The sequence below is a fragment of the Mustela nigripes genome, chromosome 9 (assembly GCF_022355385.1).
Source record: "Mustela nigripes isolate SB6536 chromosome 9, MUSNIG.SB6536, whole genome shotgun sequence".
NCBI classification, from domain to species: domain Eukaryota; kingdom Metazoa; phylum Chordata; class Mammalia; order Carnivora; family Mustelidae; genus Mustela; species Mustela nigripes.
The window spans coordinates 36202512-36217734 of record NC_081565.1 but is presented as its reverse complement, the minus strand read 5'-3'; the positions used below and the strand labels follow the sequence as shown (position 1 = coordinate 36217734).

The 15223-nt window shown below is 37.7% G+C and overlaps 1 protein-coding gene and 1 non-coding gene across 7 annotated transcripts in view; one reads left to right on the top strand and one right to left on the bottom strand.

Moving 5' to 3' along the window:
• The window catches only part of UNC13B (unc-13 homolog B), a 250768-nt gene that overhangs the window by 73764 nt on the left and 161781 nt on the right, over positions 1 to 15223 (top strand). For 5 of the 6 annotated variants that reach the window (XM_059411408.1, XM_059411409.1, XM_059411410.1 and 2 more), the window contains exons 2-3: positions 3324 to 3353; positions 14945 to 15044. In XM_059411408.1, the coding sequence (XP_059267391.1) occupies positions 3324 to 3353; positions 14945 to 15044 (130 nt within the window). Of the gene's footprint in view, positions 1 to 3323; positions 3354 to 14944; positions 15045 to 15223 lie in introns of those variants that run through there. The other variant, XM_059411412.1, reaches the window with a different exon arrangement.
• TRNAR-CCU (transfer RNA arginine (anticodon CCU)) lies at positions 10866 to 10938 on the bottom strand. Its single transcript has one exon. It is a non-coding gene; the product is annotated as a tRNA-Arg (tRNA).

The following is a 15223-nucleotide window of genomic DNA, read 5'->3' as shown; positions in this document are numbered from 1 at the left end:
TACTGTTGAGTTTTAGTAGTTCTTCGTGTATTTTGGATAACAGTCCTATATGAGATGTGTCTTTTGCAAATACTTTTTCCCATTCTGTGGCTTATCTTCTCATTCTTTTTGTCATGGCCTTTCACAGAGCTGTTTTTAATTTACTGAAGTCCAGCTAATCAATTACTTCTTTTGTGAATTGTGCCTTCGTGTTGTGTTTGAAAAAGTCCTAATCATACCCAAGGTCATCTGCATTTTCTCTTATGTTATCTTCTAGGAATTTCATGATTTTGTTTTACATTTAGGCCTGTGATCCATTTTGAGTTAATTTTTGTGAAAGTCTGTCTCTAGATTTTTTTTCCCCACCATGTACACATCCATTAGTCAGCATCATTTGTTGAAAAGGCTATTGTTGCTCCATTGTATTGCCTTTGTTCCTTTGTCGAAGATTAGTTGACTGGGGCTCCTGGTTGGCTCAGTTGGTGGATGGAGCCAGGTATCTCTCGGCGTTGTAAGTTTGACACCCATATTGGATGTAGAGGTTGCTGAAAGATAAAATCTTTAAAAAAAAATTAGGTGGCTATATTTATGTGGGTCTGTTTCTTGCTTTTCTGTTCTATTTGATCTATTCGTCTGTTTTTTTCACTAAAACCATACTAGCTTTTATTAGCTTTATAGTAAGTCTCCAAAGTTGGGTAAAATTGGTCTGGAACTTCAGCATAGAGTTGGCTGTTGTGGGTGTTATGCTTTTCCATATAAACTTTACAATCAGTTTGTCCATATCCACAAGATAGCTTGCTGGGATTTTTTTTTTTTTTTTTTTAATAGCCTTTTACTTTATTTTGAAAGTAGCAAGCCAATGAAGGAATAAGTGACATTTTAAAGGTTAGCAGACTATGATGGTCAGAATTCTGTTTAATTATATCATTACATTTACATAAAATTACCATTACATGATAATACAAATATAAGTGACTCATATAATATTATAGTGCTAACAATATTAAATAACTCATGGATAAAAACCATCAATTTAGATGTTCAAAATCTTAGTCATGCAGGGTTGTAGTGTAAAGTAGTATTTTTGAACTGCTTTTTTTAAGTGATGCAGGAAATTTTAATATTAACTTGCTGGGATTTTGATTAGGATTGTTTTGAATCTCTAGGTCAAGCTGGAAAGAACTGACATCTTGATAATATTGAGTCTTCCTATCCATGAGGATGGATTATTTCTCTAATTACTTCTTTTATATCTTTCATCAGAGTTTTGTAGTATTCCTCGTCTAGATCTTGTACATATTTTTTAGGTTTATACATAAGTATTTAATTCTTTCATGCTAATGTAATTGTTAAGTGTGTTTAAAAATTTTTTTTTTTGTTTTTAAGTAAGCTCTACACCCAGTGTGGGGGTGAAACTCATGACCCCTAGACCAACAGTCACATGGTCACCAATTAAGCCAGCCCAGTGCCTTCCTTTCTATGGTTTTAAATGTGGGTTCTTGATTTCTTAATATTGAGTTTTGAGATTTCTTCTTATAGTCCTTTATCAGTCTTACCAAAAATGTTTTGCAAATATTTCCTCCTAAACTTGCCTTTTTTTTTTTTTAAAGGTTTTATTCATTTACTTAGCATGTGTGTGAGCCAGGGGAGGGGGAGAAGGAGAGAAAGAATCCTAAGCAGACTCCCAAGCAGACTCCATGATGACTGTGGAGCTGGACACAGGGCTTGATCCCATGACCCTGAGATTGTGACCTGAGCCGAAATCAAGACTCAGAAGCTTAACTGCTTGAGCTACCCAGGTGCCCCAGACTTGCCTTTTTAATAGTGTCTTGAGGGAATGCATGTTTTAAATTCTCAGTCTAGTTTATCCATATTTTTCTTTTAAAGTTCATAATTTTTTATTCAATTTAAGAAATCTTGGCCTAGCCCAAGATCACTATGATTTTCCTTTTTCTCCTAGATATTTTATAGTTTTAGCTCATATTTAGTTCTGTTCATGATCCATTTCAAGTTTTACATGTGTATGAAGTAAAGATAATGTGTTATAGTTATATATCTTATATATATTTCAGTTTTTTAAAAATTTTTTAAATTTTTAATTTTTTAAAAATATATTTCAATTTTATTTCATTGGTCTATGTCTATTTTTGCCAGTGCTATGGTATCTTGATTACTGTAGCTTTATAGTAAGTCTTAGATTAAATGAAACTATTAAAGAATAATTGAATAATTGGGAAGAGGGATTGGTGTGAGACTGCAAGGGACAATCCAGTGGGAGATATACTTTGATTCAGTAAAATAGATTTTAGCATTAAGTGTTAATGCTAAAATTTCCTGAAATCTCCTAAAAATGGTGAGGGTCTTATAAGAAGGTACTGGATTACCCATTCTCTTGGATGTGTTAGGAAGAGCTTGGATGTCAGCTTAGGAGAAGCTTTCAGTTGTCTTGGGATTTCTTTTTATTCTCCCCCTATCCCTGCAAACTCTGTCCTACTCTTCATTAATGGGAAAATGTTTCATGTTTACTGGAATTTAGCAGTTCTCCTGCATGTTTGTTGTCTTTGACCTTTCCTAGAAGCTGGCATGCTGCAGTCCTAGTGAGGGTTTTTTTCTTTTGCAGTCCTGCACTGAGGTTTAGTAAATAGCTTCTTGTGATCATTTAGATAGGAGCGTCTCTTGTTAACTTGTTTATTCCCAGCAAGAAATTACTTCTCCTGGGGAACCTGGGTGGCTCAGTGGGTTAAAACCTCTGCCTTCAGCTCGGGTCATGATCCCAGGGTCCTGGGATCGAGCCCCATGTCGGGCTCTCTGCTCCGCAGGGAGCCTGCTTCCTCCTCTCTCTCTGCCTGCCTCTCTGCCTACTTGTGATCTCTCTCCCTCTGTCAAATAAATAAATAAAATCTAAAAAAAAAAAAAAGAAATTACTTCTCCCCATTGTTTAAAATCTGTTGTTTAAATCTGCCTGTTGAGCTTGTCTTTTGGCATGAATGAAATGGAGGGAGTTTTTATGATGGGCTTTAAATGAGAAACTTATATAACTTAAACCTTAGATATGTGACATGAAACTGGTTGCCTGCCATAGGAGTAATTTAGTTTCCTCTACCTCGTTGTCAAAGGCTGTAAGAGATTTCTGTGTTGAGGAAGAGATTGGATGATTTGTAAAGGCCCTTTTAACTCACTGCCTTCAAGCTTTGCTCAGATGTCCCAGAATCTTTCTCTTAGACTTAGACTTACAAATCTAGTTCTAACTCTACCACTGTTATATAGTAGATGCTTAAGAAATGTTGGTTTAGTTAATGAATTTGCAAAAATTCTTCATGGTGTCCTCTTTTTTTCTCTTACAGTTAAAAGAGCCAAATTCCAGGGCTCACCAGGTAAGGCCAACCTTTAATTCTTATGTCTTTTCCCTTCATGCTTGCTGTGATTTAAAATAAATCTTTAAAAAAAAAAATCAGCCTTTTAAACAGTCATTAATTTCATTTAACTCACTGATTAAATTCACAAAATTTATTAAATTATTCTAAATCAATATGGGGAGATGTTGGATAAGGGGTACAAAGTTTCAGTAATGCAAGATGAATAATTTCCGGAGAATTAACATACATGTTCATAATTAATGATTACTGTATTCTTGAAATTTGCTAAGAGACTAGATCTCAAGATTTTGTTGTGTACATATACAAACTTGAAAAGAAAATGGTAATTATGTGAGTTGTGATGAATACATTACTATATTAATTAGCTGATTATGGTGGTTATTTCATAGTGTGTTTCAGATCAAGTTGTACACCCTAAATATAAACAATTTTAAGCTGTCAGAGTACCTGACAACAACGACTGTGGCTCAGTTGTTAAGCGCCTGCCTCGGCTCAGGTCAGGATCCCAGGGTCCTGGAATCAAGCCCTGTATTGGGCTCCCTGCTTGGTGGGAAGACTGCTTCTCCCTCTCCCTCTGCTTATGTTCCCTCTCTTGCTGTGTCTTTCTCTGTGAAATAAATACACAAAATCTATAAAAACAAAACAAAACAATTTTAAGTTGTCAATTATACCTCAGCAAAGCTAGAAAAAAAATCAATGCTGTTGTAAAACGTTAAAGAAACCGAAGATGGCAGAGAAGTAGCAGGCTGAGACTACTTCAGGTAGCAGGAGATCAGCTAGATAGCTTATCTAAAGATTGCAAACACCTACAAATCCAACGGGAGATAGAAGAGAAGAATAACAGGAATTCTAGAAGCAGAAAATCAACCACTTTCTGAAAGGTTTGACTGGTAGAGAGGTGAATCCAAAGCAACCGGAAGATAGACTGTGGTGGGGAGGGTCCAGCTCCCTGCAAGCGGCGGAGCAATGGAGCACAAAATCGGGACTTTTAAAAGTCTGTTCCGCTGAGGCACATTGCTCCAGAGGCTAAAACGGGGTGAAGCTCATGCAGGGTCAGTGTGGCCTCAGGCCCTGTAGGGTCACAGAAAGATCAGGGGTGTCTGAATGTCGCAGAACTTGCAGGTATTAGAACGGGGAAGCCAGCTACAGAGACAGAGCCGAGGAGTGAGCTCACAGCTCGGGGGTTACCTTGAACGGGTCGCAGGCTCGGTGAGCTCGGAGCGCTGCCAAAGGCCAGGGAGATGGGAGTAAATGGGCGCTGTTCTCTGAGGGAGCACTGAGGAGTGGGGCCCCGAACTCTCAGCTCCACCAGGAGGCCACCATTTCCATTCCCGTCTTCCGGAACTCTAAGGAAAGCATTCAGGGAACAAAAGTTCTTGAATGCGAACCCGAGCAGATTACTCAGCCCAGCTCCTGGTAAGGGCGGTGCAATTCTGCCTGGGGCAAAGACACTTGAGAATCACTACAACAGGCCCCTCCCCCAGAAGATCAACAGGAAATCCAGCCAGGACCAAGTTCACCTACCAATAGTGAGGTTTCAATACAAAGGAGAGCAGCAGAATTCCAGAGGAGGAGAAACCAAAGCATGGAACTCATGGCTTTCTCCCCATGATTCTTTAGTCTTGTAGTTAATTAATACTTTTTCTTTTTAAATTTTTTTCTCTCTTCTTTTGCTAAATTTTTAAAACTTTTACCCTTTTTAAAATGTTTTTTAACTAGTTTATCTAATATATATATTTTTTCTTTTTTCTATTTCTTTATTTGTTTTCTTTTTAATTGTTTCTTTTTTTTTTCTTTTTTCTTTCTGAACCTCTTTTTATCCCTTTTCTCTCCCCTCACGATTTGGGATCTCTTCTGATTTGGTTAAAGCATATTTTCCTGGGGTCTTTGCCACCCTTTTAGTATTTTACTTGCTCCTTCATCTACTCTTATCTGGACAAAATGACAAGGTGGAAAAATTCACCACAAAAAAAAGAACAAGAGGCAGTACCGAAGGCTAGGGACCTAATCAATATAGACATTGATAATATGTCATATCTAGAGTTCAGAATGACGATTCTCAAGGTTCTAGCCGGGCTCGAAAAAGGCATGGAAGATATTAGAGAAACCCTCTCGGGAGATATAAAAGCCCTTTCTGGAGAAATAAAAGAACTAAAATCTAACCAAGGTGAAATCAAAAAAGCTATTAATGAGGTGCAATCAAAAATGGAGGCTCTAACTGCTAGGATAAATGAGGCAAAAGAAAGAATTAGTGATATAGAAGACCAAATGACAGAGAATAAAGAAGCTGAGCAAAAGAGGGACAAATAGCTACTGGACCATGAGGGCAAATTCGAGAGATAAGTGACACCATAAGACAAAACAATATTAGAATAATTGGGATTCCAGAAGAAGAAGAAAGAGAGAGGGGAACAGAAGGTATATTGGAGAGAATTATGGAGAGAATTTCCCCAATATGGCAAAGTGAAGAAGCATCAAAATCCAGGAGGTGCAGAGTACCCCCTTCAAAATCAATAAGAATAGGTCCACACCCCGTCACCTAATAGTAAAATTTAGAAGTCTTAGTGACAAAGAGAAAATCCTGAAAGCAGCCCGGGAAAAGAAGTCTGTAACATACAATGGTAAAAATATTAGATTGGCAGCAGACTTACCTACAGAGACCTGGCAGGCCAGAAAGAGCTGGCATGATATATTCAGAGCACTAAACGAGAAAAGCATGCAGCCAAGAATACTATATCCAACTAGGCTATCATTGAAAATAGAAGGAGAGATTAAAAGCTTCCAGGACAAACAAAAACTGAAAGAATTTGCAAACACCAAACCAGCTCTACAGGAAATATTGAAAGGGGTCCTCTAAGCAAAGAGAGAGCCTACAAGTGCTAGATCAGAAAGGAACAGAGACAATATACAGTAACAGTCACCTTACAGGCAATACAATGGCACTAAATTCATATCTCTCAATAGTTACCCTGAATGTTAATAGGCTAAATGCCCCAGTCAAAAGACACAGGGTATCAGAATGGATAAAAAAAAACAAAACCCATCTATATGTTGCCTACAAGAAACTCATTTTAAACCTGAAGACACCTCCAGATTTAAAGTGAGGGGGTGGAAAACAATTTACCATGCTAATGGACATCAGAAGAAAGCAGGAGTGGCAATTCTTATATCAGATCAATTAGATTTTAAGCCAAAGACTATAATAAGAGATGAAGAAGGACACTATATGATACTCAAAGGATCTGTTCAACAAGAAGATCTAACAATTTTAAATATCTATGCCCTTAACGTGGGAGCAGACAACTATATAAACCAATTAATAACAAAATCAAAGAAACACAATCAACAAAAATACAATAATAGTGGGGGACTTTAACACTCCCCTCACTTAAATGAATAGATCATCCAAGCCAAAGATCAACAAGGAAATAAAGGCCTTAAATGACACACTGGACCAGATAGACATCACAAATATATTCAGAACATTTCATCCCAAAGCAACAGAATACACATTCTTCTCTAGTGCACATGGAACATTCTCCAGAATAGATCACATCCTTGGTCCTAAATCAGGTCTCAACCGGTAAAAAAGATTGGGATCATTCCCTGCATATTTTCAGACCACAATGCTCTGAAGCTAGAACTCAATCACAAGAGGAAATTTGAAAAGAACACAAATACATGGAGACTAAACATCATCCTTCTAAAGAATGAATGGGTCAACCAGGAAATTAAAGAAGATTTGAAAAAATTCATGGAAACAAATGATAATGAAAACAAAATGGTTCAAAATCTGTGGGACACAACAAAGGCAGTCCTGAGAGGAAAATATATAGTGGTTCAAGCCTTTCTCAAGAAACAAGAAAGGTCTCAGGTACGCAACCTAACCCTACACCTAAAGGAGCTGGAGAAAGAACAAGAAAGAAACCCTAATCCCAGCAGGAGAAGAGAAATCATAAAGATCAGAGCAGAAGTCAATGAAATAGAAACCAAAAAAACAATAGAACAAATCAATGAAACTAAGAGCTGGTTCTCTGAAAGAATTAATAAGATTGATAAACCCCTGGCCAGACTTATCAAGAAGAAAAGAGAAAGGACCCAAATAAATAAAATCATGAATGAAAGAGGAGAGATCACAACTAACACCAAAGAAATGCAAACAATTATAAGAACATATTATGAGCAAAAATACGCCAGCAAATTTGACAATCTGGAAGAAATGGATGCATTCCTAGAGACATATAAACTACCACAACTGAACCAGGAAGAAATAGAAAGCCTGAACAGACCCATAACCAGTAAGGAGATTGAAACAGTCATCAAAAATCTCCAAACAAACAAAAGCCCAGGGCCAGATGGCTTCTCGGGGGAATTCTACCAAACATTTAAAGAAGAATTAATTCCTATTCTCCTGAAAATGTTCCAAAAAATAGAAATGGAAGGAAAACTTCCAAACTCATTTTATGAGGCCAGCATCACCTTGATCCCAAAACCAGACAAGGATCCCCCCCCAAAAAAAGAGAACTAGAGACCAATATCTTTGATGAACACAGATGCAAAAATTCTCACCAAAATACTAGCCAGTAGGATTCAACAGTACATTAAAAGGATTATTCACTACGACCAAGTGGGATTTATTCCAGGGCTGCAAGCTTGGTTCAACATCTGCAAATCAATCAATGTGATACAACACGTTAATAAAGAACAAGAACCATATGATACTCCCAATAGATGCTGAAAAAGCATTTGACAAAGTACAGCATCCCTTCCTGATCAAAACTCTTCAAAGTGTAGGGATAGAGGGCACATACCTCAATATTATCAAAGTCATTTATGAAAAACCCACTACAAATATCATTCTCAATGGAGAAAAACTGAAAGCTTTTCCACTAAGGTCAGGAACATGGCAGGGATGTCTGTTATCACCACTGCTATTCAACATAGAATTAGAAGCCCTAGCCTCCGCAATCAGACAACAAAAGGAAATTAAAGGCATCCAGATCAGCAAAGAAGAAGTCAAACTATCACTCTTCGCAGATGATATGATACTATAAGTGAAAACCCAAAAGAGTCCACTCCAAAACTGCTAGAAATTGTACAGGAATTCAGTAAAGTATCAGGATATAAAATGAATGCACAGAAATCTGTTGCATTTCTCTACACCAACAACAAGACAGAAGAAAGAGAAATTAATGCGTCAATCCCATTTATAATTGCACCCAAACCGATAAGATACCTAGGAATAAACCTAACCAAAGATGTTAAGAACCTATACTCAGAAACTATAAAGTACTCATGAAAGAAATCGAGGAAGACACAAAGAAATGGAAAAATGTTCCATGCTCCTGAATCGGAAGAATAAATATTGTGAAAATGTCTATGCTACCTAAAGCAATCTACACATTTAATGCAATTCCTATCAAAATACCATCCATTTTTTTCAAAGAAATGGAACAAATAATCCTAAAATTTATATGGAACCAGAAAAGACCTCGAATAGCCAAAGGAATATTGAAAAAGAAAGCCAAAGTTGATGGCATCACAATTCCGGACTTCAAGCTCTATTACAAAGCTGTCATCATGGTACTGGCACAAAAACAGACACATAGATCAATGGAAAAGAATAGAGAGCCCAGAAATAGACCCTGAACTCTATGGTCAACTAATCTTCAACAAAGTAGGAAAGAATGTCCAATGGAAAAAGGACAGCCTCTTCAATAAATCGTGTTGGGAAAACTGGATGGCCACATGCAGAAAAATGAAATTGGACCATTTCCTTACACCACACCCAAAAATAGACTCAAAATGGATGAAGGACCTCAATGTGAGAAAGGAATCCATCAAAATCCATGAGGAGAACACAGGCAGCAACCTCTTCTACCTCAGCCACAACAACATTTTCCTAGGAACATTGCCAAAGGCAAGGGAAGCAAGGGCAAAAATGAACTATTGGGATTTTATCAAGATCAAAAGCTTTTGCACAGCAAAGGAAACAGTTAACAAAACCAAAAGACAACTGACAGAATGGGAGAAGATATTTGCAAATGACATATCAGATAAAGGGCTAGTGTCCAAAATCTATAAAGAACCTAGCAAACTCAACACCCAAAGAACAAGTAATCCAATCAAGACACGGGCAGAAGACATGAACAGACATTTCTGCAAAGAAGACATCCAGGTGGCCAACAGACACATGAAAAAGTGCTCCATATCATTCGGCATCAGGGAAATACAAATCAAAACCACAATGAGATATCACCTCACACCAGTCAGAATGGCTAAAATTAACAAGTCAGGAAATGACAGACGCTGGCAAGGATGCGGAGAAAGGGGAACCCTCCTACACTGTTGGTGGGAATGTAAGCTGGTGCAACCACTCTGGAAAACAGCATGGAGATTCCTCAAAATGTTGAAAATAGAACTACCCTATGACCCAGCAATTGCATTACTGGGTATTTACCCTAAAGATACAAACATAGTGATCTGAAGGGGCACGTGCACCTGAATGTTTATAGCAGCAGTGTCTACAATAGCCAAACTACAGAAAGAACCTAGATGTCCATCAACAGATGAATGGATAAAGTAGATGTGGTATATATACATAATGGAATACTATGCAGCCATCAAAAGAAATGAAATCTTGCCATTTGCAACGACATGGATGGAACTAGAGGGTTTCATGCTTAGCGAAATAAGTCAATCAGAGAAAGACAACTATCATATGATCTCCCTGGTATGAGGAAGTGGAGACGCAACATGGGGGGTTAAGGGGGTAGGAGAAGAATAAATGAAACAAGATGGGATTGGGAGAGAGACAAACCATAAGTGACTCTTAATGTCATAAAACAAACTGAGGGTTGCTGGGGGGAAGGGGGCTTGGGAGAAGTGGGGTGGGTTATGGACACTGGGGAGGGTATGTGCTATGGTGAGTGCTGTGAAGTGTGTAAACCTGGCGATTCATAGACCTGTACCCCTGGGGATAAAAATGTATATTATATGTTTATAAAAAATAAATAAAAATGAAAAAAAATGTTAAACCTATCTAGTGAAAATTTAAAGTCCCCTTACCTCTTGGCCAACTCAATTCTACTTCTTCCCAGTAACTCTCTAGAGGTTTGTATATACCTTCTCAGATTTCTTCTTTGTATATGCACATATAAACAAATAGATTAACCTTGTTCAGTCTGCTTTTATTCCAATAACACATCACTTTTAGTGTGTGTATACATATATCTGGTTCTTCTTTTTTATTTTTATTTAATTATTTAGAGTTAACTTTGGATGCATCTGGGTGGCACTGTTGGTTAAGCTTCTGACTCTTGGTGGGCTCAGGTCGTGATCTCAGGATCATGGGACTGGGCCCCACATCAGGCTCCGTGCTCAGTGCAGTGGCTTGAGTTTTTCTCCCCCTCTCCTGCTGTTCCTCCCCGCTGTGCATGTATGTGCGTGCATGCTTTCTCTGTCTAAATAAATAAATGAGTAAATCTTAAAAAAAAAAAATTAACTTTGTGCCCATTGTGAGGTTCGAACTCATGACCCCGAGATCAGGAGTTTCATGCTCTACCAACTGAGCCAGGCAGGCACCCCTCTGGTTCTTTCTTTCTATTTAAAAAAAAAAATTTTTTTTTTTTTTAAAGAGTTTATTTATTTACTTGACAGAGATCACCAGTAGGCAGAGAGGCAGGCAGAGAGAGAGAGAGGGAACGGGCTCCCTGCTGAGCAGAGAGCCCGATGCCGATGCCAATGCAGGGCTCCAATGCTGGCTCAATCCCACGATCCTGAGATCATGACCTGGACCGAAGGCAGAGGCTTAACTCACTGTGCCACTCAGGCGCCCCCTTTCTTTTTAAGTGTACAGATTTTTTTTTTATAAATTTGTACCCTAGGATCTTGATTGATGAATATTTAGGTTACTTCCATTTTTTACTATTATAAGGAATACATGTTTTTGTGCATTTATTATTGTCTGCTTTTGTTAATGTATCTATACAGTGGAGTCTAGAAGTAGAGAATTGCTGGGACAAGGGTATGCATTTTTAAAAAATTTGGTAGCTGTTGCCACATTGCACTTCTGATAGTTTTGGGGAGATTATACTTAAATGAAAAGTATATGAGTGTTGATGAGTGCTGGGTGTTATATACAACTAATGATTCATCGAACACTGCACCAAAAACTAATGATGTAGTTTATGTTGACTAATTTAGTGCAATAAAAAAATGAGTGTTTATCCAAATTCTTATCCACATTAGGTAGTATGAAACTTTTTTTTAAAAAATATTTTGTTTATGTATTTAACAGAGAGAGAGATCACAAGTAGGTAGAGAGAGAGGGGGAAGCAGGCTCCCCACCAAGCATAGAGCCTGATGTGGGGCTCCATCCCAGACCCTGAGATCATGACCTGAGCTGAAGGCAGAGGCTTAACCCACTGAGCCACCCAGGTGCCCAGTATGAAACTTTTTAATCTTTACCCATCATAAGGTGAAAATAGTATTTACTTGTTTTAATATACATTTTCTTAATTATGAATGTCAAGTTACAGAGAGTTATTTTATTTATTGCTGGGGAAAAGGGAAGGTACTGCGGATTACTGGGAAAAAGTGAACATGATTAGGAACCCATGGAATGCTGAAAAAAACCAAACCTTGGGTACAATAGGAACTAAAACAGTTACTGAGCCTATTGTTCTCTCCACTAGTGAGGTCTCTCTTTCAGAGAATCTGTTTTATTTTCCTTTCTCTTCTAGCTGGATTTCTGTGCTTACCTGTTATGTACACAGCCCTTAATGGCAGCTCAGTGGAGTATACATACTTCTCTGAGCTTCAGCACCAACCACCAATTGTGTCTCTATTTCTTTCTTTTCCTTATTTAAGATCTTTTGAGAGGGAATTGGATTGGTTTCTGTTTTTGTTGACCACTTCAGGGATTAGCTACTCTTGGGTGGCATCTAAACCTGCTCTGGCTAGCTGTCGTTGGATGTTGGGGGGTAGAGTACAAAATCATGATAGGAAACATAGCTCAGTGGTCTATTACAGTGCTACTGAATATGGATGGGGATTCTCTCATGTAGATAGACTTATATTTTCATATATCTTAAGTATAATTCTGGTAATCTTCTAATGTCTAAGTATAAAACTATGTAATTTTAAAAATGATTTCATTAAGGATTTAATAATAGTTCTAATAGTTAAAATGGCTATGATTTGTTGAACACTTGCTATATCATGGCATTGCCTAAATACTTTTACAAATGTCTTATTTAATTATCACAATGAACTTAGAGCATTGTATTATTCTCACTTTTATTATTTAAAATTTTTTGAGAGGGGAGAGACAGAGGAGAGGGAGAGGGAATCTCAAGCAGGCTCTATGACCAGTGCAGAGCCCAACATGGGGCTTAGTGTCACAGCTCTGAGATTGTGACCTGAACTGAAATCAGAGTCGAACACTTAACCAACTGAGCCACCCAGGCACCCCTAAATTTTTTTTTTTAGGTTTTTTTTTTTTTTTAGATTTTATTTATTTATTTGACAGAGAGAGATCACAAGTAGAGAGAGAGGCAGGCAGAGAGAGAGAGAGGGAAGCAGGCTCCCTGCTGAGCAGAGAGCCCGACGCGGGCCTCGATCCCAGGACCCTGAGATCATGACCTGAGCCGAAGGCAGCGGCTTAACCCACTGAGCCACCCAGGCGCCCACCCCTAAATTTTTTTAATGAGTATAGTTGACATACAATGTTACATTTTTATGTGTATAATGTCATGATTCTGTAAGTTTATACATTATGCTGTGTTTACCACAAGTATAGCTAGTCTGTCACCATATAGTAGTATCACAATACCTTTGACTATATTCCTTTTGCTGTGTTTTTTATTTCTGTGACTTATTCATTCCATAACTGGAAGCCTGTATCTCTCTCCATTTTTTCCTTTCCCACCCATCTGGCAACCATCAGTTTGTTCTCTGTGTTTTTGGGTCTGATTCTGCATGGTTTTGTTTTGTTTTGTTTTGTTTTTAAGATTTATTTATGGGGGGGCGGGGAGGGAGAAAGCAAGTGAGGGGAAGGGCAGAGGGAGAAGCAGGGAGCTAAGCAGGGAGCCTGAATTGGGACTCCATCCCAGGACCCTGAGATCATGACCAGAGCTGAAGGCAGCTACTTAACTAACTGAGCCACCCAGGTGCCCCATGATTCTGCTTTTTGAGAGACTGCACAATTTCTAACGATGCTTTAGAGAAGATTGACCTTCTGTTAGAAGTGCATGTCAGGGCCTATTAACTCATACCCCTAACATTAGGTAATCATTTTAAATAATCTTTGCCTATTTGATGAGTCAAAAATGATAGTCTTTTTTCATTTTATAATGTTAAGATTAATTTCTTACATAGAAACGTGAACTATTAGTTCAGTGCCTCTGATCATGGTTCATGTCAGTGTATTAGGGGACATGCAAAACGTGCTATATTTAAGCAGTTAGTACTCAATTTATATTCTCAGGTTAAAGAATCTCCTTTTCTGAACTCTATAATAATATTGCTTTTTTTTCTTTTTTAAAGATTTATTTATTTGAGGGGTGCCTGGGTGGCTGAGTTGGTTGTCATCAACTCTTGGTTTTGGCTGGGGTTGTGATCTTGGGGTCCTGGGGTGGAGCCCTGTGTCAGGCTCCATGATCAGCATGGAGTGTGCTTGAGATTCTCTCTCTCCCTCTGTCCCTTCTACTTGTGCTGCCCTCTCTCAAATAAATAAATAAATAAATAAATAAATAAATAAATAAATGAATAAATAAATCCTTTTTAAAAAAAAATTATTTGAGAGTGCACAGTGGGGGAGGGGCAGAGAGAGGGAGAGAGAATCCCAAGCGGACTCCTGCTGAGTGGAGAGCCCATGAGGATAGGGGGGAGCTCGATTGGACCTGCTGAAACCAAGAGTCAGGTGCTCAATGGACCAATTCACCCAGGTGCCCCAGTATTGCTTTTTATGTAAGTTGTGTTTTAGGCCAGCCTGAATAGATGAAGCTTGGAATCCCTTTCTTTTATGAAGGTTTTTTTCTCAATTTTTGTCCCTTTCAACAGCTAGAGATAATCCTTTCCTCTCCTTCAATCTTTACCATTTTTTCTCTTTCTCTTATGGTACTTACTCATTTTGTTAATTTATGTATCTTATCTTTTCTATTTGATCAATTAAATTTGTTTTTTTTAAACTGAAGATTGGCAATAAAATCAATTCAGTTGGTTATGATTAATGTTTTAATAGTTTAAATAAATTAGAACAGGAAATATCAATGTATCACATCATATATTTCATGAAGCTTTGTTTTCATTTGTGTGTATGTGTGTCTCCAGGGTCAAATATGTATTTCTAAAATTTGAAAAACTATTTTAGCTTATGCTTTTGAGAATAGAATGTGTTTAATAATTTTTTACAGCTCTGTATACTTAGAATGATGCCATATAGTACAATATATAGTTTTATTTTTTCTTCATCATAAAATACTTTAATTTGGGTTACTCAGTTCCAAAGACTTTGTGAGATTGAGTAACAATTTGAGCACTAAGTATTACATCTTCACTGTGCATTTTTTTGCATTTTTTTAAAGATAAATTTAACACATATGTGACCCTGAAAGTGCAGAATGTGAAGAGTACAACTGTAGCAGTTCGTGGTGATCAACCTTCTTGGGAACAAGATTTTATGTTGTAAGTGCTTTGCAGCAGCAGCTGCCTACAGTATTCTTTATGAAAATTACAGAGTTATAAGAACAAGTGAGGGGTATGGTGGGGTGAAGTAAATCTGCAGTTTTGTTCTCTCCTGGGTTTGTAATTGATCTGCATTATGCGAATTATGAATGTAAGTAAACTCCAAGTTCATTTATGTG